Source organism: Ambystoma mexicanum, chromosome 11 (genome assembly GCF_040938575.1).
Source record: "Ambystoma mexicanum isolate Mex_15411 chromosome 11, UKY_AmexF1_1, whole genome shotgun sequence".
Taxonomy (NCBI): Eukaryota; Metazoa; Chordata; class Amphibia; order Caudata; family Ambystomatidae; genus Ambystoma; species Ambystoma mexicanum.
The window spans coordinates 1,373,819,430-1,373,846,476 of record NC_090934.1 but is presented as its reverse complement, the minus strand read 5'-3'; the positions used below and the strand labels follow the sequence as shown (position 1 = coordinate 1,373,846,476).

At 46.3% G+C, this 27,047-nt stretch overlaps 1 protein-coding gene across 1 annotated transcript in view; it reads right to left on the bottom strand.

Annotated features, from left to right (window-relative positions):
- Positions 1–27,047, bottom strand: part of LOC138504450 (transient receptor potential cation channel subfamily M member 7-like) — a 1,624,316-nt gene that overhangs the window by 920,250 nt on the left and 677,019 nt on the right. Inside the window, exon 18 of the mRNA XM_069624957.1 lies at positions 8,250–8,399. Coding sequence (XP_069481058.1) covers positions 8,250–8,399 — 150 coding nt within the window. The remainder of the gene's footprint in view (positions 1–8,249; positions 8,400–27,047) is intronic.

Sequence of the window (27,047 nt, the reverse complement as noted above, 5' to 3'; positions counted from 1 at the left end):
TTGGATGACACTTTCATACATCAGACTTGTTTAGAAATGTCATCAGGTGTATGACACCACCCTGCTGAAAGAACAAGATAGTGGTTTGCTTTGGAAACTATGAGGATGCCAGGACCAATGGGAGTAGGAGGAGGAGCATTTAAGGAGCCACTGGAACCCAGGCAGTATGGATTGTTCGGATGAGGTCAAGGAGGATGAGGGAGACTGAGTCCCCATGAGGAAGGGGGACGGTACAGATCAGCATGGAGGAAGATTATGGACAGTGTGTGGAAGTTGAAATATTGGTTGGTGAGAGAAATTGAACTTGGATCTAAACGTGTGTGTAAAGAGAGGAAAGGGAGTGAGATTAATTAGGAGTGTAGGGGGTGAGGCTAAGTGAGAAGGGTGCTCGAAAGAGTGAAAGGAAGGGACTGTGGCAGGAAATGAGATGGAGTGCAGAGTATGGCAGAGTGTAGTTTAGAGGGAGTCATAGTGGTGAGGGGAGAACAGTAGAGTGGAGAGGGGAGAACAGTAGAGTGGAGCATAGTAGAGGGGAGAGTGAAGTGGGGAGAAGTAGATAGCAAGGGAGAATAGCAGTAGTCGGATTAACATCCGGGGGAATATAGAGAGAAAGAGGAGAGTGGGAGGAAGAGAAGGGAGGGTGGAAAGTAGAGGGAAGGAAAGAAAGGAGGAAAATCATGGTGAGGAGTACAAGAGCGTGAGAGGAAAAGACCAAGTGAGACCTGGGTGACCGAAAAGCCAACTCTTGAAATCTTATGTTTTTGTTGGGCCCCAGGTTAGTATCGACCAAGAAATTCTTGAGGCAATCTCAAATGAGCGACCAGGTACACAAGTTTCATTTTTGAAAAGGTAAACATAAAAACTTCAAATTCCTTGCATCATGGTGCGGCCCGTTGGGATTGTAGATAATATTTCATCTATAGTTTACAGAATTGCCAAAAAGGAAGGAGAGTTAACAGTGGAATAATTTGTCCATGTTAACTAGGTTAAGCCCTTCCATCCAAGGTATGAGGTGAGAAGGTTGGAGCAAATTCAAGAACATAGTAGGGCAGTGGGGGCTCCACATTTCAACAGAGATGAAAGCTATTCCAATTAGTGATGATATGGCATTCATAACGCGCCGATACGCAAGTGTTTCAAGGCGTGACGAGGCAAGGGTAGGGGGAACAGATCAAAGATAAAGACAACGATCTTACTAGGCCATGTGACATTGAGATCGCACAAGTGCAGGGGAGGGAGGAGAGGGACAGTGCCGGGAGGGGGTGGGGGCAGTCAATACATAGGATCAACAGTAAATAAATAAGAATAAATAATAACAATAGGTAAAAAGTGCAGCCAGCTTATGGCAGGTGCCGGGGTAAGTGCAGACATCAAGTGTCAAGAGCTGGAGGGGACTGGAGGGATACAGAAACAGCCCCCAAGTGCAGGGGTTGCCTGGGAGGAAGTGCAGGTGTGCAGCTGGCGGGCGAGGGGACCTGGGCCCAAGATCAGAGGGTAGCCAAGTGACCAGTGCAGTTTCAGTCAGGAGTTCAGCAGGGAAGAGGAGTAGAGAAAGCAAAAGCAAAGAGGAAGGTCTTGAGGTGCTTCCGAAACCGGAGATGGTTCCCCTCAAGTTTCATGGAGACAGGGAGGCTGTTCCAGAGGGATGCCCCAGCCAAAGAAAGAGATCTATCACCAACTTGTTGCTTGGAGATGCAACTGACCCTGAGGGAGTTGGAGGCAGATGAGCGAAGAGCTCGAGAAGGAAGAAATTTAGGAAGAGAGAGTTGAAGGTATATGGGCCCCAGAAGGCCTTGTGGACAATGCAGAGGGTGTTGAACTTAATCCTTGCAGCCACTGGCAGCCAGTGCAGAGATTTCAGTCCTGGAGGGATACGATCCGTGGGATTTAGGCCAAGGACTAGTCTTGCAGTCCTGTTCTGGATGAGTTGCAGAAGGCAGAGAGTAGAAGCAGGATGATTTAGAAATAGGCTGTTGCAGTAGTCCAGCCTAGAGAGAACCAGAGCTCTGGAGACAGTGAGCTTCTGGTGGAAGAAGAGGAAAGGAAGAATACCTCGGAGGAGGTGCAGCTGGTAGTGTGACTTCTTAGAGACGTCAGAGATGTGAAGAGAGAAGGAGGGAGTGGAGTCGAAGATGACCCCAAGGTTTTTAGCCTCACAGGTGGGAGAAGGAAGAGGGCCAAGAGAGGCCGGCCAGAGAGCAACAGGAAAGGAGGGAGTAGGCGTGCCAATGAGGAGAATCTCAGCTTTACTGGCATTAAGTCAGAGATCATTGGCGGCACACCACTCATGGATGGCGGACAGACAGTCAGATATGAGAGAAGGAGAAGAGGTGGTGGAAGGGAGCCTGAAAATGAGCTGGTTGTCGTCCACATAGCACTGAAAGTTGGGGCAGAGAGCGACAATGCAGTGGGCAAGAAGTGCCAGGTATTGGTTGAACAGCCAGAGAGAGAGGTTAGACCCCTGGGGAACACCACATGTAGAGATAGAGGAGAGGAAGGACCCAAGTTGGACCTGGGAGGGTTGATCGGAGAGGAAAGTGGTCAACCAAGGGAAGGACACAGGGAGGCGCATAAGCAATGAGACAAAGATACGAGACCGTAGTAAACAATTGAACAAAACGGCAAGAGCTCAGACCATAGTAGAACAGTTTGCTATATGAACGCTTTTCTAAGAAGGCAAAACTACAGACAGCATTACTTACACATTGGGCCTCATAAGTATGGCAGTAAGGCAACAACGGCGCCGGTATCGCTACTGGTACCGCTGCTACCGTACAGCCATACTAGGAGTTCTGCTCGCGGGTGCCCTTGCAGCCTCCAGGTCTGACCTGGTGGCCGTACCGGCACCCGCGAGCAGAACATGCTGGTAGCACCGGTACTGTTATTAACAGCTGTGCCGGAATAGCCGGGTAATTGCTCATTCGCAGGTGCCGGACCCGGATGCGAGTTTGGAGATGAAACCGGCAAGGCTACCTACAACCTCGTAATGAGGCCCAATGTAGTTTAAATACCGGAGAAACACACACCTAGGTCTGAGAGTCCTGTATAGTGGGAGAAACAGTGAACATAGGGTGTGAGACTAATGTGTGGGACTCTGGTTGAATCTAGTAGATGTCAGTATTCAGAATTGTGAATGCATAAAGACCATGCTAGCTAAAAGGTGAATTTGAATTTGTATCAGCACAACATGATGTTAGCATTTTGCTCCACATCACAGTTATCAACTGAATTGCAATGAACCCTAAAACAATTATTGACCCCTAATCTCTATCCCCTAACCACTAATATCCCCTACTAATATTCAGAGTAAGTCCGTACATGATTGTGTGTGTACAAACTTTGGTGCAGTTTGATAACTGAATGTCCAGGCATTTGTGCTGAAATGCAAGAAAAATACACATTTTGCTGTCTTCATTAGGCCTGATGTGAACCCATTGTTAAGTTTGTAAAATTGGAATGCAGTGCAGGAGAAATGCAACTCTCTCATCCGTTTTGTTGCCATTCCAAGCAGCTCAGAAATAATCACGTGCTGATGGACAAAGGGAGGTGGTTCTGATGGAGAATGACATCACTTGGAGGAGGTACTTCATTACATTTTATGTAGGCCAGATATACCTTATGGGCAGTCCTAAGCAGAAGGTTTAAAAAGGATTTCTGCAGGCTGGCTCGCTCTCTTTGGCTGGTGCAGCAGGTGTCTCAGAAGAGTCTGGCAGTCTCAGGCACTCTTAATCTCTGGCTGTCCCTAGGAGCATACGTGTCACGACCCTCGCCCAAATCCCCCTCTGGCAAACCCATTGGCCAGGTGGAGTCAGGACTCGGGCCTCTAGAACCTGGCATCCTCTTCAAAAGCCCTCATGGGGCCAGTCCTGGCACCTATGGCGCCAGGCTCATACACCATGAAAAACAATGTGCTTGGGAACTACTTTATTGTATTGTCAGCCAACATGGAGGCATCCACATAGCTTGGTTCCTAAGAACCAAGCTATGCGATCTAGTGTTTTGGGTGTGGTAGCCTAGGGACTACTTTACCTGGACTATTTTGTTGGGGCTATTTAAGCCACATCCGAACAAGACAACACGCTTCACGTTACTTTGCAGCTTGCAATGTGACGCTCACTGTTGCCTCTTACAGGCCGTGAAAAAGGAGGACGTGCCACAGAGTTTCGGGATAACTTCTTTATTCCTCGTCTACACATAGAATACTGGCGCCTACGCGCCTTACCCAGAAAACCCTTTTCCCCCTTCGCACCGTAACATGGCTCCGCCCCCACAACGGTGGGGGCAGCACTCCTTAACCCCTGAGTGCTTGGTAACACTCACCGTGTCCAGCTATTCCCTCGAACCGCGGTGAAGCAGAACCTGCAAGGAGACAAAAGGAACATCATTAGCAGCAGCATCTTACCTGCAGTCTTCATCTTTAAACACTCGCAGCTGCTGAGAACAGCTTCCTCAAATCTGCACGCCTCCCTGACAGAGTGACCTGAAAGAGGAAGATAGAGGCAACATTAAAGAAAGCAGTAGAGACATTTACAAATTACGAACTGCTCAAAAGGCTTACCTGGCTGGTCGCCTCTCGGCTGGCACCACTGCGGACATTCCACTCGTGCTGAAGAACACCGCGACCTACAAGGAAGGAAGACACAGGTTAGCAAAGGCAAGACTTTGCAGCGCTGCGCATAGCGCTTACTTACCGCATCATAGCGCTCTTAATGCGCCATCATTTACCAGCGGGGCTCAACCAAACCAGTTCGCCGTGCTGAAGCTCTGCATACCTAAGGGAGAAAAAAAAAAGACATTTTTAAACAAAGAAAGGCATGCAGGATAGCAACAAAACTAAAGAACAGCAATAAGACCTACCTGAACAATATCAAACGGGCCAGCATTAGTGAAGTAACTGGACCGCAATTGCCCAAAAAGACAACGGGCCCTGCAAAGAAGGCAGGACGGAGAGCACGTCTAATTCTACCACAAGGCAGAACCTTCCCCGCAGATCATATCAGGGCAAAGCTGAGAAGCATACCAGCGAGTAACCCGGCTAGGTGGCGTCCCTGTGGATACCAGGTGAGCGTAACAATACGGCAGTCGCTGACAGGCAGAAAGGCTGGGGAAGGACTTTGTGGGCTTCCAGGCTGAGACAGGGAGTGAACGAAAAAGGATTCTCCTGTCTGGGCGGATAGACAGAGATTGCATGCAGTTCGGGGCACACACACGATTAAACATCTTTTTCTTGTTTAAGATCCAGTTATTTGAGGAGACTGTACTTTTTGAATGCACATTGTATAATTGTATTGTGGCCAGCTGCAGGCTGGCAATACTTTAGACTTACAAATGGAGACAGCCATTTTCCATGTGTTTCATTCATGGTCCAAATAGAAAGTTTTAGTGGGAGCGTTAAGCTGCCAAGATAACAGATAGGTCTCAAGGTTAGAATCGCAGTGTCCTGGCCAACTATCGCTAGAGGATATTTGAAGTTGAATGTGAAAAAGCTCATTTATCGTGGGGAAAGAGTTACTAGGACATACTCGGAGGGAGCGAGAGAAATAAGGCGATTGCCTTGAGGCCATCACTAGTAGCCAGCAAGACCATGGATAGGAGCGGTTACCAGCCTCTAGAGAGCAACTTGGGTTTTAGGGATGCTAGGGAGAGACAAGCCCACAGGAGAAGAGAGATGCAGATGTCCCTTAATGAGACACCATTCGAACATTTAAATTAAAATCTAAACACTTAAAGCAATAATGACTGTCATTCATTTGGAAATTTAAAGTCTTATTGTTTTAGACACCACTGATATGTCATCAGCACATAGATAGCATCCTTGAATGAGGTGCCCTACTGGAGTTAACTCACAAGGTTATTTAACTGTGAAGCTGATCAGAAGTGAACAATCCATGAAATGTTTGCCAATGAACACTGATATTTCATAACACAGGTGATCTAATTATACATTTCTGAAAAGACGTTAAAACTTTGAAATAGAAAGATATCGAAACAAAATATGCAGTGAGGATCCAACAGACAGAGCAGGATTGTACATGAATTGCATTTTCAAGATTAGGTGCCTGTGGTTCTGGGGGGGACGGGGGGGGAGTTCTAGACAGGCCTATGACTGACACCACAAAAGAATGTTATTTGAATCCAAAATGAGACGACAATCTAATTCAAACATTTCAGATGGTAAGTAGGCTTAGTTATACATCTGCCACAGATGCTATCCAAATCTGCACACCGTCATATAGGAGACCTGAATTACCATGTTCCCAGCAGCCAGGATCAAAGGACTTAGGTTGTGATGTAAAACTGGTCTCAATCTGGGATAGAATCTCTATATGAGCAGGAAGTTCAAGGCATGTTAACACCAGCATGTGGAACAGATGTGATCCAGAGCCTGACCTGCCATCAGAATGATTGTGGCCTTGAAAGCCATGAATTAATTTATTGACCGTGGTCTACAATGGAACAAGAGGCCGAGAGGGCAAGCTGTACCAGCTGATCAAAACAGCATTATGTTAAAACCGCTATCAGAAATCCTGTGTGTGTGCGTCTGTTCCGAAAACCTCTCCAAGAGGTATTAGCTATTTTCAGATGTTAAAATCCCCCATCTCTTGGTTTAACTCTCACACATAGTTTAACTCCCTTTTGTGATCTTATCAGAGGTGCCTGTTCAATGAATTCTCTCTCAAATTCCTCAAACGGTAAATGATTTGCATCCAACCGTAATTCATTTCTGATGGTACAATCCTGAAGCAGTTGAGCATGCTTTTCGACATAACCGGCAAGATGCAATACCTTTTTGGTTAGAACTTTGTCCATCAAGATCTTAACCTTTTTCATTTTTATAAAAGAAATCAAAACAGATGACCTAGCCTGACCGACCTTGTACTCCTGCTGAATTATGTGCAAGTCTCTTTCACAAACCCTAGGCTCTGTTTCAAGTGAAGACCCTTCATGCCCACAAACAAATAGTTACATTCTAAAGGTGTATCATTACACATGAGGATTGAAATTTTTGGTATATGTGTAATGCGTATTCGCCAAATTGGAACACTTTCCACAAAGTCATGACAGCATAGTGAATTTATAAAAGACTGAATGCCATATACAAATAAAACAGCATGGCAGAATGAAAGATTGTTCACTCAGAGTAGGGCATGCACTACCCCTTTGATTAACAGACAACACACAAGTGCAGAAAACAAACAAAATACCTTTCAATCTTTTACTTTTTTACAATGTAAATTGTGATCTCAATATGCAAATGTTTGTATTTGTATTTTATTGTTTATATAGCGCTTTACTACAAAGCGCTTTACAGCATAACAACCAGAATACAGAAAACATCAAGCATGGAACACAGAAGCAATAAAATGTATATGGATCAAACGCGAAAAACAGCATGTGGAACAATTTGCATTTGGGAAGGAAGAGAAGAGGAAAGGTATGGGAAGGAGGAAAGGGGAAGGGAATAATGAACGAGTCTCCATTGAAAGATATGGAGCAATTATCATTAGAACAGTTCCCCCAGCAGAAAAATCATGAGATTTTCTGTTTGCCAATTGATGTAGATAAAGTTTTCTTACTTAAGCAATAAACCCTGAGATGGTGGGTTATTACCAGGTCAGGCCCTTAATGTGGCCCTGGGCCATCACCAGACAATGCCCCCCCAATCGAGGGGACTATTGCTATTAGGGCCCTTGCATGCTTTTCCGGGGTGCTAATAGACTATTTCTTTAAATTGAGAAACCGTGTTAATTGCCATTTCTCAAATTCAAAAGAACAAAAGATGGCCGCCATGGACAAGCGTGAAGGGAACTACACATTCTCCCTTTCCATAACAGCCATTGACTGAGGGAAAGGACCGGACAGCAGGCAAGGTGGTGTCACGCAGATGACGGGAGGTGGGGTAGGGTGGTGAGGTGTTGGGAGGGTTTTGAAGGTTCTGGAGTGAGGGTGTAGCTTTGCTCAGGGAGGCAAGATGGTGGCCTCCCACTGCTCAGGAGGTCATGGAACTTGGGCACCACCATGAGGTACAGTGCACATTCTGAGCTCCCCGATTGGATAGGAGGCCACTTGACACCCCCTACGGGGTGCTAATCTGCAATACGTACTCTCATTTTAATCCACAGCATAGAAATGCACTACACGATGTACAACCACTATGGTAATTAAGCATTTTAGTGAAAGGATGAATCAAATTTCAGTCTACAATTTAAATTAGGGCCTATGTTTTTCTGCATCTGTTTTTCCATTACCGTTAGTGTGCCTTCTGCTGGTCTCTCAGCAATGTTGTTATTCAGTGTCATTTGATGCGCCTTTTCAGATTGCGGAATGTGGGACATTTCAGCTTTAGTTTTGTACTCCAGCAAAAAGATGGTGGGTGGGAGCAGGATGCCAAAAATCACCTGTGAAATTGAAATATTCGTCACAATGTCATTACAACATACAACCTTAATTTAGCATTAAGAAGATCACTTATAGAATGAAAGTATATTTATCCCATTTCAGCGTTTGCATGATCTACAAACAGTTCTTAATGAATAAGGAGGTCATAACTGATCAAAGATTTGGTCACTAAAAGAGGACAAGCCCCTCCTCATAGACATGAAAGGAAGTCACTGTTCCTGAGGTCATCTGTGCAGTACAAAATGTAAGCAGCTGTCCTGGGCAGGCTTCTAGCCTTCCAGAGTCAACAGGATACCTCAGCTCCTGAAGTTTCCACAGCAAAGACTACAACAAGACAGAGCTCGGACCTGGGTAGTGTCCCATTCCCCATGTAGACTGCCAGAAGAGTGTGTGTAGGAGTTGAGTCCCCCCACCTCAACAGCCACTGACCTCAATTTGTCAAACTAAGAAGTATGCATTGGAGGGTAAATATGCTTTTTTAAATCTTTATTTAATACGGAAATTGTAGTGAGCTTACATCCGCGAATAAGCTCACTGACAGTCAAAGAAAAATAAGAGCGACCATGACATGCTGGTAGCAGAATTTCTAACGAGGCCAAAAGCCCCGATACCGATGTGGCAGCACAAAATCTAGGCTGAATCAAACAGGGTTCGCCTAAGACTGGACTCGCTTGAGCTTGAATATCTTACAAGTGAGTACTGTAACGTTAGTAAATCTCTGAAATATGACCAGCTATTGATGCAATTCAAACCCAAAAAGGCGGGCCTTAAAAACAAGTCCTATGTACGTACTCATTGCTTTGACTTGGAGCTCTTGAAACACAAGCTGTTGTTACGTAGTGAGCTAAGACACTCTAAGACTCTAGAAGAACATGCCCGTCTGCAAGTAGCTAAGGACGCAAAGCAAAGTTACAAAAATTGGGTAAAATCGCACAAGGTCATCATGTTGCAAAATGACGCTGAACGAATGTTGAGGATCTTGCAAAACAAAAACACAAATGACTTCTGGTGCCTTATTAATAACTTGCATGCTCCCCATAATGCTATTCAAGCATGTATGGTGTCAGAAGCTGATTGGATAATGCATTTTGGAGTCTTGTATTATTCATCTGAGGCCTCGGAAATTCCAGCAAAGGAAATGCTCAAACCGTGGGACCTAGAGTTTCCAAAAGAAGACATAGTAGATATCATCAAAAAAGCAAAAAACTCACGAGCACCAGGCCCTGACTGGCTCACAAATTTTACCATCAAACAGTTCCCAGAGATATGGGCAGGGTTCTATGAGACACTTTTCAAAAGGATAGTCCAAAACCGTCAGACGCCTAAATCCTGGAAGTGTGCGATCATCGTACCTAAAAGGGCGCTAGATCCAACCCGAAAAACTATCGGCCCGTCGCATTGTTGGACGTGTTAGGTAAAATCTATGCCACAATGTTACAGAAAAAATTACTAGCCTGGTCGACAACATCATCCCATGTGGACAAAAGCCAGTCAGGTTTTTTAAAACAAGTGGGTTGTTCGCTAAATCTATTATTGCTAAATATAATCAAAATGGAGGCCATTAAATCAAACACAAAAGGTGTATTTAGCATTCATAGACTTCTCGTACGCATTTGACACCATTGACAGAACGCTCTTGTGGGCTAAACTGAAGAAGTGGGGGTGTCCGCTGGACGTAGCTGCAGCCATTAGAGAACTCCATACAAAGACCTCCATTCGAGTTCGCCTGGATCAATCTGGCCTTTTATCCGCCTCCATCGACACCTTTAAAGGAGTAAAACAGGGTTGTCCCTTGGCCGCAGCCATATTTAGCCTCTTTATTTTGGACATAGGCGATTCAATCAATGAGGTCAAGTCCTTCCCGCCAAAAGTCGCCAATACACACTTAAGCTGGCTGCTCTATGCAGATGACCTGATCGTCATGGATGTGACGTCTATCAGGTTGCAAAGAAAATTAAATGTGGTGCACTAATACGTCACATCCAACAAGCTAGCGATCAACACTAAGAAATGCGAAATATTGGTCCTGCAGAATCTGAATGGCGGTGGAGTGTCCAATAGAAAAAACATAAAATGTTCCAAGAAACGCTTCAGATCTCTCAAAATGTCAAATATCTTGGGATGACAATAAGCTCTGCCATAAATGACGGGGCCTGGCTTGCGGAAACCAAAAGAAAATGTAATCAACTAGCAAGCCAGGCATTAATAATCCATAAGAAGTTTGGTAAATTTTCATTACGACCCGTCTTGTCTTTTTATCAACAGAAGGTCATCCTGGTTGTGATTTATGGGGCAGAAAATGCCCTTGGTTGTCCATATGAGACCTGGGCCTCCTTAGAAAATTGCTTTTGGACCAAGGTACTAACCCCTCCTAGGGGTGTGAAGACGGCTTGTATAAGATACGAGCTTGCATTAATATCGATGCAGGCAAGAATATGTTGGAGTCTGTTGAATCTTTAAAGAAAGACACGCACTCGTGCGCAGATCCCACAATTCGATATCTTTCATGACGTCTTACCTGTTAACTCCAAAATTGTCAACACGTGGACAAACAGATGTGAGGCAATTTAAAAAAAATATGACATCCAAGTCGACATGCTCCATGAGAATCCGGATGCAGCCAACCTCAAAATCTGGCGTACAGATTGGGATGAAACTTGTGTGGAGAGATCAGCCGCCAGTTGAATGAGCGAGGTTCCACTAGAGGCACGTGCGTTTAACACTCTTCAGAACTACGAGGTATTATTTCCCAACCCGCAGGCACGTAGACTTTTCATATTGTTGAGGTTTAAAACCGTTGATCGGCTTTGCCTATGGAAGGGTTATGATCATTTGACACCTAAATGTAGGTTGTGCTCTAGTAAAAACGAATCACTCAAACACTTAGTCCTATTTTGTACCAAACTAAGATCCGAGAGGACAATTCCCCTGGGTCCCTGTAGCCTAAACCATCCATCTTTGTGTGCAGACGAATGGTGGAAATTGATGTTTCAAGGAACAGATTTAAAACTAATACTTCCGTTAACACGGTTGTTGAAAATAATTGAAACACGTCTGACACCAACAGAAGGAATTCTCCTCGTAAACAGTAATATTGGATGAAATAACATATGTTGATGTTAGATGTGGTAGTCATGGAAATGGATGGTTTGTCCGAGTTTGTTGGAGTTTGTGATATGACATACCTTAATATGTGGGTGTTCAGGTTGTACATATTTTAAAGGTTTGTAAAAACCATTAAAATTAAAAAAATAAAATACGGAAATTGAGCTGCTAACTGTGTGATTGTTCCCCTTTCTCACTGCTCAAAAGACTTTAGAAAGAGTCTATGTCACACCCTCACCCGCAAGCAAGGGTTGGAATTGTATGTGATCTCACCCTAATTCCTGCAGGTGGTAGTGGGTTGCAAAGGGATGTTTGAGTCTTACCTTTAGACTGTCAGTAAGGAAGGCTTGAGGGAGCATGATCTCAAACCTTGAACTTTTGGGTGGGAGGTTAAAGGGGTAATGCCATTTGTTTTTCTTGAATGCAAGTAGGTTGTGCTGGTGAGCGTGATGTGTATTGTCATACATTTGTAGTTTATGTTAAGATGAAAAAGGCTCTGTCCTATGCCATGTCATGTAAAGTTGATGCACTCAAACTACATAGCGCAGACCTTTGGTTAATTAGGTTTCTTGCTTTCCCTACGTGCATAATCATCCAGCCCTAGAATATGTCGGGAAAAGATAGTGTGAGAAAACTAACATCGTGCTGCTTTGCAATGTTTTTAAGATGCAATTAAACAATTAAAATCACATATTTAGGCTACACAATCCTCCCTATACTCGGCTACCTATTCCTAACACATAGTGCGTCATCTCACCAAACTATGACCACCAGCACCAATAACTCCACATCTGGCACTAAAACTACTGGTTATCCTGCTGTATTGCCTAGCGACAACACAGTGTGCTCTAATGGTTCATTTATCTTCCTCAAGGCAGGCATGGCCCGGCTACACTGCTCCAGACATCACTCTTTGCCCTGCCCCACACCATTCCTTCCCACCACTCCTGCCTTCCCGACCCTATCTCATCCCCACATCCTAACACGGCCGCTAACAGGCAGTATATGCCGCACTCGTCTCTCTTCCAGAACTACACACAATATAGCCGAAACTAAACCCATCACTGCATTAAAAAGAAATGACAGACTATCCATGCCTACCCATCACCGTCACGCCCACCTTAAAAACCAGTACACCCATCCTTGTCCCAACATCACTAACAGGCCTAAACCCCAAGTGACTCAGAACTCTGACACTAAACCTCAACGAGCCACCTCTTCAAACAAGATCCTGTATAATTCACCTATTACCACATCAATCAGCCACCAGACTAATCGGACCCCCTGCCCATGAGCCCTCCCAAAACCACCCAGCCTCTATTAGGAGCCCTACTAAATGTCAGGTCCCTCGGGGCCCATGCAATTGATATACACAACTGTATATTAGATTCCAAGCTCAACTTCTTAATACTCACCAAAGTGGACTCAAGATGGCCGCCGGCACCGAGTAGACGTGCCAACCGCGCTCTCCGGACCCAGTTGCAGAGTGGTGCCCACCGCCCCATTAACAGCTGTCCAAAGCAATTAAGACGGGCCCCCGGCGAGGGGGGTGAGAGCGGGGAGCGTACTGGTACGGGCTGAAGGTCTATGCGCCACCCCACGGCAGGCGCCGGTCTGAAGGTGGCTGAGGCCGCGTGTGCGGCCGTCAGACGGAGCTTGTGAGGAGGTGGCGCGGGGCGACACAGTCGGGAGCTGGGAGGCTCATTGGAGCAAGACCCGTGAGCGGGTCTCACATAATGTGCCCGGCGGAGCTCGGGAGGCGATCTGCGGTGGAGAGATCGCACAGCCCGCTCCCCCCCTGGAGAGGGAGGAAGACGGTTTGGAGGAGCTGAGGGGCCGCAAGGCAGCGGAGCTGCTCCGGGTCAGACTGGGGCGCGTGGAAAGGAGAAGGTGCCTTGGGGACGGCTGAAAGCGGCGAAGCACTGAGAGGATAAGGCAGCTGCGGAGGAGGTCAGAGGTTTTATCCTGCGTCGCCATATCAAGTGAGTGGACACGGTGTAGGGAGGGCAGGTTGGGAGGAAGTATCTGCCTCCCAGGGACTGCGGGGGACCTGGCTCGCAGAAGGAGGGAAGTTAGAGCATTGCCCCCTGGAAGGGTCCCCCTCCGGCACCAGGAGTGGCGGGTGGAAGGAGTGGGGTCTGCCCGCAGTGGTCTCGGATTGTGGTCGGCAGTGCAGTGCAGCCCTCGTAGGGACTGGGGGATGGGCCCGGGCGGCGCCCTTGACTCCCCGCTGGAATAGGCGAGACATCTACAGAGGACAGGCAGGGGAGCGGCCTCTCCCCAGAGGAAGCAGAGTGGACCTTCGTAAGGTGTCTGGGGAGTGCAATCAAGGGGTCCTGCGCAATCCTGACTGAGGAGGTGGAGACAGCGGCGCGGCCCAGCATCTCTAGTGGCTTTAAATATCCGAAGGGTCTCTATTCTTGGATTTTTCGTGACATTACCTCCCGGCCCTTGTGTGTGAAGTGGGGGGGCCCGTGGGCGCTAGCTCACCCGCGATCCCCCTTTTTCTTTTGGGACCGGCATTACTGCGAAGACAGCGGGGATCGAAGCAACATGTCTACCAAATCTAAAGGCAAAGGAGGGAACGGGGCACAAGCCGCAAGTGACTTGGTTGGAACACTACCCACAATTTGGCCTGTGCATACCCCAAGGGAGGGCCCTGGGGCAGCCCGGGAGAAGTCGGGGAAAGATGCAGATCAGGGGATGGGGAGGAGCGATCTGTGATGACTAGACAGGAATTTCTGGGGGAGCTCCATGCCTTACAGGTGAACTTAGCCAAGACTTTTCAAGATCAATTCCAACTAATGAGAGCGGATTTGAACTAGGCCCTAGGAGAGATAAGACGGGAAACCCGCCAATTGAGGGGAAAGGACAGATAACCTGGAAAAGGGCCTCCAAGAGGTAGAGGAGGAAACCACAGCTAACAGTGAAGCTATAGTGATGTTAGACGTGACTACAAGGAATCTCGAGGTCCAAATGGAGGACTTGGAGAACAGATCCCGTAGGATCAACATTAGAGTGAAATCCTTACCAGAGTCGGTCCCCGATAAGGACCTGAAGGAGGTTCTCCAAGGCATCTTCGCGGGCATCCCGAGAAGATTGAGCTGGACCGAGTGCATAGAGCCGGTCGGTTGGTCAAAGGCCAGAGGGCGAGGCCCAGAGATGTTCTGGCGGCATTTGCTAGATACGCCCAGAAGGAAGCAATCCTTCAGGCAGCGAGACTGAGTGAGCCCCTTCTGTTTGAAGGTCAACAGATCGCGTTGTTTCAGGACTTGACGGCTAGCACTCATGAAGAGGAGGCAAATGGGCCAGCTCGTAAAAGTATTAAACGAGAAGGGCATACAATATGAATGGACATTCCCGTTTGGCCTACTTTTTGAATGGGAGGGAGTCCAGAAACGGGTGACAACCTTACAGGAAGGGGTCGACACACTTCACATTGAACTGAAGGAAACCCAGACGAGCTCGGGAGTGAGGGGTGTGGTGGGACGCAACAGGCTGAAACCTTGGAGCTGGTCGACAGTGGGAGAGAAGAAGAGTAAAAGTGGCAAAGATGGCATGAGGAAGCAAAAAGGGAATCCTAGTGAAGAGAGAAGCACTTCTCCCAATGGCTCCTAATTTCTGTCGCGGCAAAAGGGGTGGTGGGCCTCTAGAAGGAGAAATTAAGACACGGGTCAGAGGAGGAGCAACCATTTTGGGTACGGAAAGGACGGTGATGCCCGAGTTAGGAGTGGTGAGCAAGCGGGAAGGGGATGATCTTCCGGGGGGGGGGCATAGGGAGGGAGGGGAGGGGCGGGGAGGAGGCGAGGCATTCAGGGAGGAGAAAGGGGAGAAGACAGTTGCTCAGAGAAAGATCTAAGTCTCACACTTTAACTCCTTAAGTGGGTAACGCATAATGTGCAAGGGTTGAACTCTCCCTTACGGAGGAAGAAGTTGGAACATTTCGCGAGAAAGGAGAGACCTGATATTATGGGGCTCCAAGAAATGCACTTGCTACCCAAAGACCAGGGACGGTTGAAGCTGAGAGGCTTCGATCAGATATTGCATGCTTCAGGACACAGTAAAACGAAGGGGGTAGCTCTGGCTATCCGAAGCACGGTTAACTTCAGAGTGGAGGCAGTCATGAGAGATAAAGAGGGGAGATACTTAGTGGTTAGGGGGAAGTGTTAGGATGCCCCTTACACAATTGCGGTGGTATATAGCCCCAACTCTGGTCAGAACAATTTTTGCTGTCGGTACTGAAAGTGCTGGAAGAGCAATCCTGAGGACAAATTATCTTATTGGGAGATTTGAATATCGCATGGGTTAGGGAACGGGATAGAAGCAGTAAAGGTTTGAGAGGTGGTGGGGCAGTGCTGTCATCTGAATTGAAGGAGAAGATCAGGAACCTGGGGTTGCGGGGTGTGTGGAGGGAGGTAAAGGGAGATGTGCAGCGGGTTATACCTTCTTATCTGGGGTTCATGGATCTCAATCTAGAATAGATTACATATGGGTCTCGGTACGGTTAGTGTGAGGTATCCGGGAGGTGCAGGTGGGACCAATTGGAATATCCGACCATAAGGTAGTATCAGTGGTTATGGATTTGGGTAGGAGGGAGAGGGGGTATGGGGCTGGAAGTTCCTAAGTGCGCTCTTGAGATACCCAGTAGTTCGGGAAGGAATTGAGAAGAAGATTAAGACCTTCTTCGCTATTAACAGGCTGGAGGACACAGGAGAGGGGATAAGGTGGGACGCATTTAAGGCTACAATCAGAGGGGATCTAATTGCTGCGACCGCTTTTCAAGTAGCAGTTAAGGGCTTTGGAGGTACAATTGGAGGCAGAGGTTGAGGCGGCTAGGCAGGCAGCAGGTGCAACCCTGTCTCGAATAGCCATGCGGGAATATAGGAAGGCGCTGGGCCAGTTAGAATTACTACGCACCAAGAAGGCGGAAGGGGCACTCCTAGCTGTGAGACAAAAGTATTATGCAAAGGCAAATAAAGCGGGTACGCTTTTGGCACGGCTACTTAGGGGAACAAGGGCGAAAAATGCCGGCCTTAAAACTGGGTACTGGGGTGAGGGTAACAGAGAGGGAAGAATTGAAGGAGGCTATAGCGTGGTTCTATGACTCCCTTTATGCAAAACCCCCTTAACGAGGTGCAAGATAGGTTTTTACAATCCGTTTAGCTGCGGGAAATTGATAGGGGGACGAGGGAAGCCTTAAACTGAGAAATCACGGAGGAGGAAGTAAGGGGAGTGGTTAGAGCCCTTCCAGTGAATAAAGCCCCCGGCCCCGACGGTTATACCGCAGCCTTTTATAAAATGTCCATTACACAGTTGGCCCTGCAACTGACCTCCCTATTCAACACGTTTCGACAGACAGGTAAAATCTCTCCGTCGATGGAGCAAGCAAAGGTGACCCTTGTCCTCAAGCCGCATAAGGACCCGGAAGAGAGAGCAGCTTACCGCCCCATTGCCTTGATCAATATAGATGCCAAGATATATACTAAAATCTTGGCTAACAGGCTGGACACCATCCTTTCTTCTTTAATACATCCCGACATACATCCTGACCTAGCGGGCTTTGTCAAGGGCCGGCAGACAGCAGATAACATCAGGTGGGTGGCCCATTTAGTTGAAAAGGTCCAGAGAACATCCACCCCAGCGGTCTTGGTGGCACTCGACGCGGAAAAGGCTTTTGACCGCGCAGAGTCGTCTTTCTTGTTTCGCGTAATGGAAAAGATGGGCATTAGGGGGGAATTTCTCACGATGGTCCAGGCTAATTACCAAGCTCCATCAATTAGGATAATGGTGAATGGGACAGCTACTAGAAGGGTTAACCTACAAAGGGGGACTAAGCAGGGCTGCCCTTTATCCCCTAGTCTTTATGCGCTGTATCTGGAACCCTTACTGCAAGCGATTAGGGAAAAGCCGGATATACGAGGCATCCCGTTTGGGGGGGGGACAACAGAAGGTTGCAGCTTTTGCTGATGACATGTTGCTGATGTTGACCGTGCCCCAAGAGTCACTTCAGGTTAGCGTGTCCCTGTTGGAACAATTTGGGGAAGCCTCGGGACTTAAGGTTAACGCTAACAAGTCAGAAATCCTCAATCTAACGCTTAGGGGACTAGAACTTGAGGAGTTGAAGGGAGGTACTCCCTTATTGTGGAGTCAGTGCGGGATTAAATACTTGGGGGTAAAGATCACGGCAATAATTTCAGGGTGGTACCCAGCGAATTTTCCCCCGCTCCTTAAAGCAATCCGAAGGGACTATCGAAGATGGCGAGGACTTAAGAGTATCCTGGCTACGGCAGATCGCAGCGGTGAAGATGGTCACGCTTCCGCGGCTGTTGTACTTATTCCAAGCTATCCCGCAGCCCATTCCATCCAGCTTCTTTAGGGAATTGGGGACTTTGACTAAAGATTTCAGGTGGGAGGGGAAAAGACCAAGAGTGCGGGATGGTTTGCTAATGGCATCTAGAAAGGAGGGAGGCCTAGCTTTGCTGAATTTTCGGCGGTATTATGAGGCAACTCAGCTACAAATTATCAGGGAATGGTTGAAGGGGGAAGAGAGTCAGCGACAGAAACTCTGGGTGAGAATGGACAGAGCGGTGGCCGTAGCCTCTCGGAAGTCCTTTGGCTCCCTAAAGAGCATAGACCGGGGACACCTCTATGAAAGCACTATAACCAAACTAATGGTGGATACCTGGGATAGCATGGTAAGGGCCAAGGGAATTACTTCATTCCCGTCTCCGTTTACGCCGCTCTTTGGTAATGGCGACTTTTCCCCAGGCCTGGAGAGGGGGGCTTTTGAGAGTTGGCAGGGAGGGAGGGTGTGGGAAGTTATGTGATATGTTTCGAGAGGGGGAACTGTTGTCGTTTGAGGACTGTAAAAGGGTATTTGCAATACAGGAGAAGGAAAGACTGCGCTACGCTCAAATAAGATATTGGGTACTTCACCCGGGAGTTAGAAAGGCAGCAACTAGGGAGCCAAAACAATTTGAAAGATTTCTACTGACCAACGACAGTACAAAAGGCCTTATCTCCAATATTTATAAGATTCTGAATAGTTCGCAATCTGATCCTCAGTGGACTTACATGCAGAAATGGGAAAAGGCCCTAGGGAGGGAAATCAATAGGGAGGAGTGGGAAAGACTTTGGAAGAAGATACCCAAATTAGCCAGAGCGTCCCAGCTCCAAGAAGCAGGGTATAAGCTCTTATTCAGATGGCACTACACCCCAGCCAGGCTTCACAAGATGTTCCCTACGAGACCGGACAGCTGCTGGAGGGGTTGTGGTTTGGTAGGCACGGCAGAACAAGTTTGGTGGCGATGTCCCAAGATTGCACCATTTTGGGTTGAGGTACAAAGGGTGCAGGAAAGGGTTTTTGGCCCAGGAGATACACAGACTCCAATGCAGATCCTCCTGGGCGTCCGGGCGATTTTCTGACGAGGGGAGGATTAGAGGCAGGGAGAAGGCGAAAGCAATTTTGACTCTGGCGGCCCTCTTTTTGATAGCCCAAAGATGGAGAAGCCCCGAGATCCCAAGGGAACAGGACTGGCTGCGGAACGTTTGGGACATAGTGGCCTTGGAGTGGGCAATTTATGCCATGGAGAATAAAGTGCAAAGCTTTGCTGCCGACTGGGGAGAGATTATGACTTTTCTTAAAGATGACTACAGAGTGATATGGTGTCCGCAGCGCTTGAGACTTCTTGAGCTACAATAGTGGGAGGGAACTGTCGGAGTGAGAAGATGGGGGATTTTGAATGCTCGTCGTCCTGGGGGGAAGAGGGGGGGTGTGGGGAGGGAGTTTTCTTTCCGTTTATTGTCCAGTTGTCAAAATTTGGAAAGTCCACTAAAAAGAGTTTTCAAAAAAAATACTCACCAAAACATGGCTACATCCAGCATCAGGCCCACAGATCAACTAGCCATCCCCTCTGAGTACACCCTCCTCAGAGCAGACCGCTCAGACGCAATAGGTGGTGGAGTGGCCATTATCCACAAAACTTCATTACAATTCAGGGAATGTAAAATAGAACCACCAGTGGACGTAGTGAGAGGGAGCGGTGCTCCTCTACTTCTTTTAATTACGTTTCACTGTTCCTATACTTTTATTTTAAAAAGAAACCGTTCCGGAATGGTTGCATTTTAAAATAAAAGTTTAGGAAGAAGTTGCAACTTGCACTTTTAGTGCACTGCACTGAGCGTTCCCCTAACCAGCAGATGCATGTGTTTTTTGAGTTTGTATTGTGTGTGGGAGGGTGTGTGGTGATGGGGTTTGTGGGGGGAGTGGTGCAGGCCAGTAGGGAACATAGTTCCACTACTTCTTTTCGTACAATTTCACCACTGAGAACCACTCATTGGCTACGAAGTCCTCGCTGTTAAACTAGCCACCAGCCCGTAGGTAACAATCAACTTCCTAATAGTATACAGAGCACTGAGTACCTCAAACAATCCAGACAGACGTACCCCTCTTAATTACACCCTTCCTCAACCCCAAAACCAAGTACATCCTCCTAGGTGACCTAATCCTAGGCTACAATGACCCTATGGACAGCAAACAAACCGTCTGCCATAATGCATTCCAAGAGACTCAATTCACTCAAATTGTGAACACCCAGCCCACTCCAAAGGCAGAATTCTTGATTGGATACTCACTCTTAACACTGCAGCAACCATAACAGACACCTTTACATTGCATTGGACAGACCACTACTTAATCAAATGTAACATCAACCTAGACACAGACTCAATAGCCAAAACATGTAGCCCAGCACCCATCCAGATCAGAAACACACGTAAACTCTCCCCTGAGAATCTCCCTCCACTGCTCAACAACCTGCTAAATGCCAAACCGCTAGTCAATTTGAATACAGAGAGCATATCTGATCACTAAAACCAATGTTTGCGAACTGCTATAGATGAAGTAGCCCCTCTCAAAACCAAACTGCCCAAGCCCAAACACAGCTCCTCTTGGTTCAATGATGAACTCAGAAGGGAATAAAGGGCACTAGAACATTCATGCAGAAAAAATAATTCCCCTGAACTCCAAATCGAACTGCAACAACTATCCAAATTTAGGGTACTCGCCCATAAAGCGGAACAGTTTAATGAACGTATTTCTAAAGCAGCCTCTAATACCAAAGAATTATTCACTATTATCCGAGAATTAGAATCCCCCATCCTGCCCACCAGCCCCATTAATACCAGCAATGCCTGGTGCACCACCTTTAGCCTCCAAAGTGAATACTCTCCAAAGCAAAATAGCCTTGCAAAAAAAGCTCCTATAGCTCACAGCCGATTCTTCTCACCCCTCAGATATTACCATTAGATTCGATGTACCGGAATTCCACTTTGCGCAAGTCTCTAATGCTCAGACCCTCAATACAATAGCATCCCTCAAACCCTCTAACTGTAAAGGCAACAGTTTCCCGGCTAAAATAGTGAAAGTCTGCACCACCACACTAGCACCAATTATTACAGAATTTATTAATGAATCCTTCAACTCAAGTGAAATTCCAGTATTTATTAAAGTAGTCTGGGTCACACCCCTTCTTAAAAAAACATCTTTAGACCCAGCTATCCCCACCAAATACAGGCCCATCACAACGGTGTAATTTCTCCTCAAAATCATTGACAAAATAGCTTATACCCAAGTTCAAACACACCTAGAACAGAACCACTTGCTAGAAGATAGACAATCAGGATTCCACCCCAATCACAGTACTGAGACTGCCCTACTGGACTTAAAAAAACAAATGGATGCTATCAGGGACTCTGGTAAATTGTGCATCCTACTACTACTAGACCTCTCTGCGGCCTTCTATTTAGTCGACTATGCCAAACCCAAAACACCATCTTTCATTTCTCCAAGAAAGCCACCACTTGGATAAGATCATTCCTCTCCGACCGCACCTCCAGAGTCACCCTAGGGGAAGAAGCAGCTGATCCCATCCCGTACTCCTAGGAGTACCGCAAGGATCCTGTCTTTCTGCGACGCTTTATAACGCCTACACAAAATTACTCTTCGCAGCACTCAATGCCATGGGACTAATTTACACAAACTTTGCAGACGACACACAAATACTTATACTCATCACAGGTAACCTTGAACAGGACACAGCTTGCATTAACAAAATCTACTCCCTCGTCCAAACCTGGATGGCTAACAAAAGCCTTTGCCCCAATGGAGAAATAACGGAGATCCTCATAGTCGACGCCCCAGCCAGACTCTGCAAGCTCCACCCCGACTACACTTCCATAGTGATAGATGGCACCCCCATCACCATATCCCATAAAGTCAAAACCCTAGGAGTATACCTTGACTCTAGTCTCACTATGAGTAACCACATCAGCGCTCTTGCATCCTCCACAGCATATACAGCCAAACTCATCACACTAAGCAGGCCTTTCCTTTCTGCGGAAAACTGCCCGACTCTCGCCAGAGCTCTGAGCCTAACAAAGATAGACTACTGCAATATTCTATTATTAGGTACCTAAAAATAAATATAAATAAACTGCAACTCCTCCAAAACAAAGCCCTTAGAGCAGCCCAGGGAATCAACAGAAGAGAGCATATTTCTCAACACAGAAGAGATGCTCACTGGCTTCCAGTACAAGCGAGAATTCTCCACAAAACTCTCACTATCACCCATAAATGTATCTCTGTTAACGCCCCTACCTATTTCAGTCGAAGCATTTCTCTCAAAAATATACCCAGAACACTCAGATCCAGTGCCAACACATACCTCCACATCCCATGCTTCACAACATCCAGAGCAGGCAATGGCAGCTTCCCCATAGCAGCCCCCCGCATTTGGAACTCACTTCCCACCCACCTTAGTAATGAAACCTCCTTCCCTAAATTCAAGTAACTATTAAAAACCTGGCTTTTTAAAAAATACTAGCAGCGTTGAGTAGCGGGTCTGCTCCACTTCTGAATTCCGCTCCACTTCTGAATACCGCCAAACATGCATTGTTCCTGCACTTTTACTTGGTGGAACACATTGTGCCCCCCGTACCTATGCAACAGATTAAGGCCCCCAAGATGAATGTAAACCACTTATGATGCCTTTTTGCTGTGGGTAAATGCTTAAGATCCCCAAGACATTTGTAACTGAAGTTGTCTATGATGTATGGAACCTATGCCTGATTAAGTTCACGAAGTTGGATGCTAAATCACCCAAGACGCCTATGATGCATGTAATTGCCTAAAACCCTGAAGATATATGTAACTGTTTAAGATGTTTATGATGTATGTAACCTACGTCGTGGCACCTAAGGGTTTGGGCATGTAATTAAATGCAATAAATAAATAAATAAATATAACATTTGGTGGCCCTGCTTAATTAGAAAGGTGCAAGTGTGGCAGCGAGGGGGCACAAGGGGACTGCACAGTCCCCCACCATGGACCGTTTGCACCCATAAGCACAAAATCTCCAGACCCCCACCCAAACCATCTACCTGCAAGTCAAAATAAGAGCATTCAGTCTTGTGGAAAGTACAGCAACAGACAGAGCATCTAAATAGCGCCTACATAAAGGTAGACACAATGAGCAGTGAGACATTTATGTTTTACACTTTAGAAAATTTTTATATTTTGAAGAACATGTCAAGGTCACTATGGTGTCAGATTTTCCAGGTTCTTGGCAGATTGGGGGAACCTAACTGAAGCAATGGTTGAAGGACAAAGGCAGTCGAGACGGGGGGAAAAAGTGTGGCAAACTGCCTAGAGTATCTTGGTTTATTATGTCACTTAATTTTAAGTGCACCAATGCCTAATTTGTCATCTAGGGCCTTCTGTCAGAGGAATAACGCAAAGAATGTGCTTTGGCTTCAGACTCAGGTAAATCTGTGCGCCAATGGAATGAAATTAGGTATATACGAAACTGAGCCATTCGGCTGCTGGCCAATTCGAAAATTGTTTGCATACAATTTGAAAAATGTAGGTACTTTCAAAATGTTCACCTTGATTCAAAAATCTGTCAATTCAGTATTTGTAAGTTTTTACATCTGCTCAAGACAATGTGCAGAAACTAAGATGTGAAATGGCAGGGGAGTAGCAGTGTTGTTTCTAGGGAGGAATTGTAGATTTTTTAAAACAAAACATGTAACTTTAAATCTACCAATACTTCTAAGTGTACAACTTTTAACCTGAAGGTATTGCTGACTTATGCAGGTCGGAAACCCGGAAACAGTGATTACTAAAGTTTCTTTCACAAGCCTCGTTAAGTGAGCAAACATTATTTGGAGGCTCTGCCAAGGAACTTGGCAACTGAAGGCAATCAGCGGCAAACTTCTTTGGAAGGGCGTATGCCTAACATGATTTTGCAAAACAGGTTTGAAAACGATACTTAAGGCAGCAACGTCTTTCTTTGGAATTCTAGTTCAGGGTTATAGGTTTTGGCATCATAGAGTTGTTAGGGGTCAGAAATGCAAGGCAAACTTACATGTATAGTTTTCTCAATGTTTGCCATTTATTAAATAGAAAGGGGTGTTATAAACACCTATCTTTCGCTATCCTAACAAGGATGTCCCTAGCTAGCAAACTAAAACTAAAGAAGGATGACCTAGTGTCCAAACATCTCCGACCCTCACACTAATACAAACAAAAGTAAACAAGGAATATTTGTCTGTCTTCAGTTCAACAAAACAGTGTAAATGTTCAAACTTAGAAAGTACTTCTTGCGACCAGGGCTGGGCTCCCTTCCCCGCGATCAATTCTGGAATACCCTTGGAAAAGTTCTGATTTGAACAAAGTTCTGTTCAGTTCAACACAAAATGTCTTTTCCCTCCACTGCGTCCTTCCACTTGGTAAAGTAAATGTCTCTTCCACAAATACTGGTTAAAAAAATCAAGGCAATTGTTGTTTTCCACAATTTCCTTCTTGGTAAGGCAAATGTCTCACAGAACACAAGTTCATAAACCAAGGCAATTGTTCTCCTCATGATGTAAAGCAATTATTAGCATAACACACTTATTCTTCCAATGGAATACTTTTGTCTGGATCGTACAGCAACTACCTTTGGTGATGCAACTGTTCATCAAAATGATAATAGCATTAACTAGTTCTTTCCACCACACCTTTTTGCCATAAACGCACTTCTTCAAATCATCATCTTCTTTCCTGGTATCCTCGCCTGCCAGGACTATCTACTATGATCCCTTTCCTAGTGTACTCGCCTGCCAGGAGGAAAACCGCCTACAACTGATCTTAATGGCAATATTTGTTCCAAGATTCTCCACACCAGTATCCCATGTGAAGAGGGCTGAACAATGGCTGTGTCTTTTTATATTGTCTTCACTCTTGGCAAAGTGGCCCACAGGTTTCCCCAAACTGGAAGCTCAGGAAAGGAGAATTGTGCCCCTATTGCCTCTCGACTTCTTTACAGCCTCTTGACAATTGGAAATGTGGGCAACAGGTTTCCGCCAACTGGTGTCCCATTGAAGGGGAGTTGCACCCTTGTTGCCTCTGTACTACTTCTTTACAGCCCTTTGGCTGTTGGCAATGTGGGTTACAGGTTTCCCCCAACCTGTTACCCGCATTGCCAACAGTCAAGAGGCTGTAAAGAAGCAGTCAAGAGGCAACAGGGGCACAATTGGTGTCCAATAGAAGGGAAGTTGTGCCTGTGTTGCCTCTGTACTTTATTTGTTCAGTATTCAAACATATTGTTTACTGTCAATTGCACTGCTTGTAGCTCCCCGCGGTCCCCTTTAGCTTCTGGCCAACTGACTGGTCTTCTTTGGTATCTCCACTTCTCCGTTTGCTGCTGCGGCAGACCTCCTTCACCCTCCCGCTCTGTTGCCAGCTCCCACGTAACTTCAGCGGACTGCGCAGCTCTGCTCCTGAGCTCTGCCAGCTCTGTCGGTCCTCTGCGTTCTCTCGCACACTGAAGCGCAACATGTCGGGTGGGGAGCACGTCTCCCCTTCAGCTGGCCTTCGTTCCTGCTGCACCCACTCTGCAATGTTGCACGCCTTTACATCTCACAACGACATCAGCTGGCTCTCTTCCTTCTGCGGCAATCCCAGCACACCAGGTTGCCTCTGCCTCAGCTACTAGTTCCACATTTCTTCTCAGCTGCAACTCATTCCCGAGTGTAAATGTCCCACTCAGGTGTCTTGCTCTATAACTAGACCGCACATTGTCAATATCACCTTTGATCCTTACTAACTCTGGGCCCTTCTTCCTCATCCCAGTACCATAGGCATTATGGATCGTGAAGTCCATCATGGTTTTGGTCCTTTGATATCTAGTTAGCTTTGATTGCTTTGTGAACAGAGAATTGTCAAATGGGGTGTTATGAAGGGTTTGTGATTTAAAATTGGAGTTAGGACCTCTACCTAAGGCAGAATTATGACAATTAGAGGATGTCGTATTCAATTCCTGAACTCCCAAGGTACAAACCTTATTCTGTTTAGGTGACTTTTCATAGCAGGTAGTTTCATGGGAGGGACTTGTGCACTGACAACATGCCATTAGGTATTAGGGAATTATGGGACACTCATCCTCACAAGAAGATGAATACTGCGTCTCTTCCAAAGTAGACTCCACTTCCCCCTGACAGTCGTCTCCTCACATGTGATCCTCCCTCAGGTTACCACCCCCAGGGTTACGATCAGGGTTACGATCAGGTAGCGGCTGCCTTCCCCAGTCCACATGGGAGGAGATCTTAGGCTGGGGTTCAGTGATGACTCCATAGGAGTCATCACAGAGCGTATTATGTGTATAGTATGAGATACCCTGCATTTGGCTTCCTGTTTTCCCTTGTGGGCCATTGTTCCAGAATCTTCTGCTACCAGGTAAATTGTGAGAACTACTCACTCCACTCAACTCAACTAGTCTCTGCCTGCATAATTTCTGACTGAGCCATTAAACATGTAATGGTACATTTCTGCTTAAGCAAACTATGCAGATTTGATATTTTTCATGAGTACATGCAAAAGATGAACACATCCAATTGCATGTTACATGGGGGATTCATTACAACAGCCTAAAGACAGGAGGAAAATCTTCACATACATTTGGCGGACCACATTTACAGCTTATGTTAAATTTTGGGGTGAATGCAAAATACAATTACATGCCTGCCAGTAAATCACAGAATTAGTCTTGTATCAAAATTTCTCCCTTTTGTCTAAGGAAGAAAAAAAGGGAATGACGTAAATTCGCAAAGCGAGATTTTAGAAAATCTGCAGAATTATTTGTGCAGAATTGACCATTTACACATCTCTAAATTAATTTCAGATTCCGTTGTCAGAGAAGGCCCTTGAGAAGACGTAGGACCATCTTTAGGAGTTCTATGAACACTTGTTCTTTCACGGGGATGAGTAGGAAGAATGCTGTCGATATTCTCACTCTTACAAATTCTTATACTTTTACTGGGACAAGTAGGCTGAAAGCCATAGTTATTTTCATTCATATAAGCACTTAACCCACCACTGGGACAAGTAGTCTGTGTGTGTCCTTGGTCCCTGTATCCCCTCCCGGGTCTCCCGACTCTCCAGTAACCTTCTTTTCATGGGCTAGCATCACCGGGCCTTTCTCCAGGATTGAGACGACATTTGA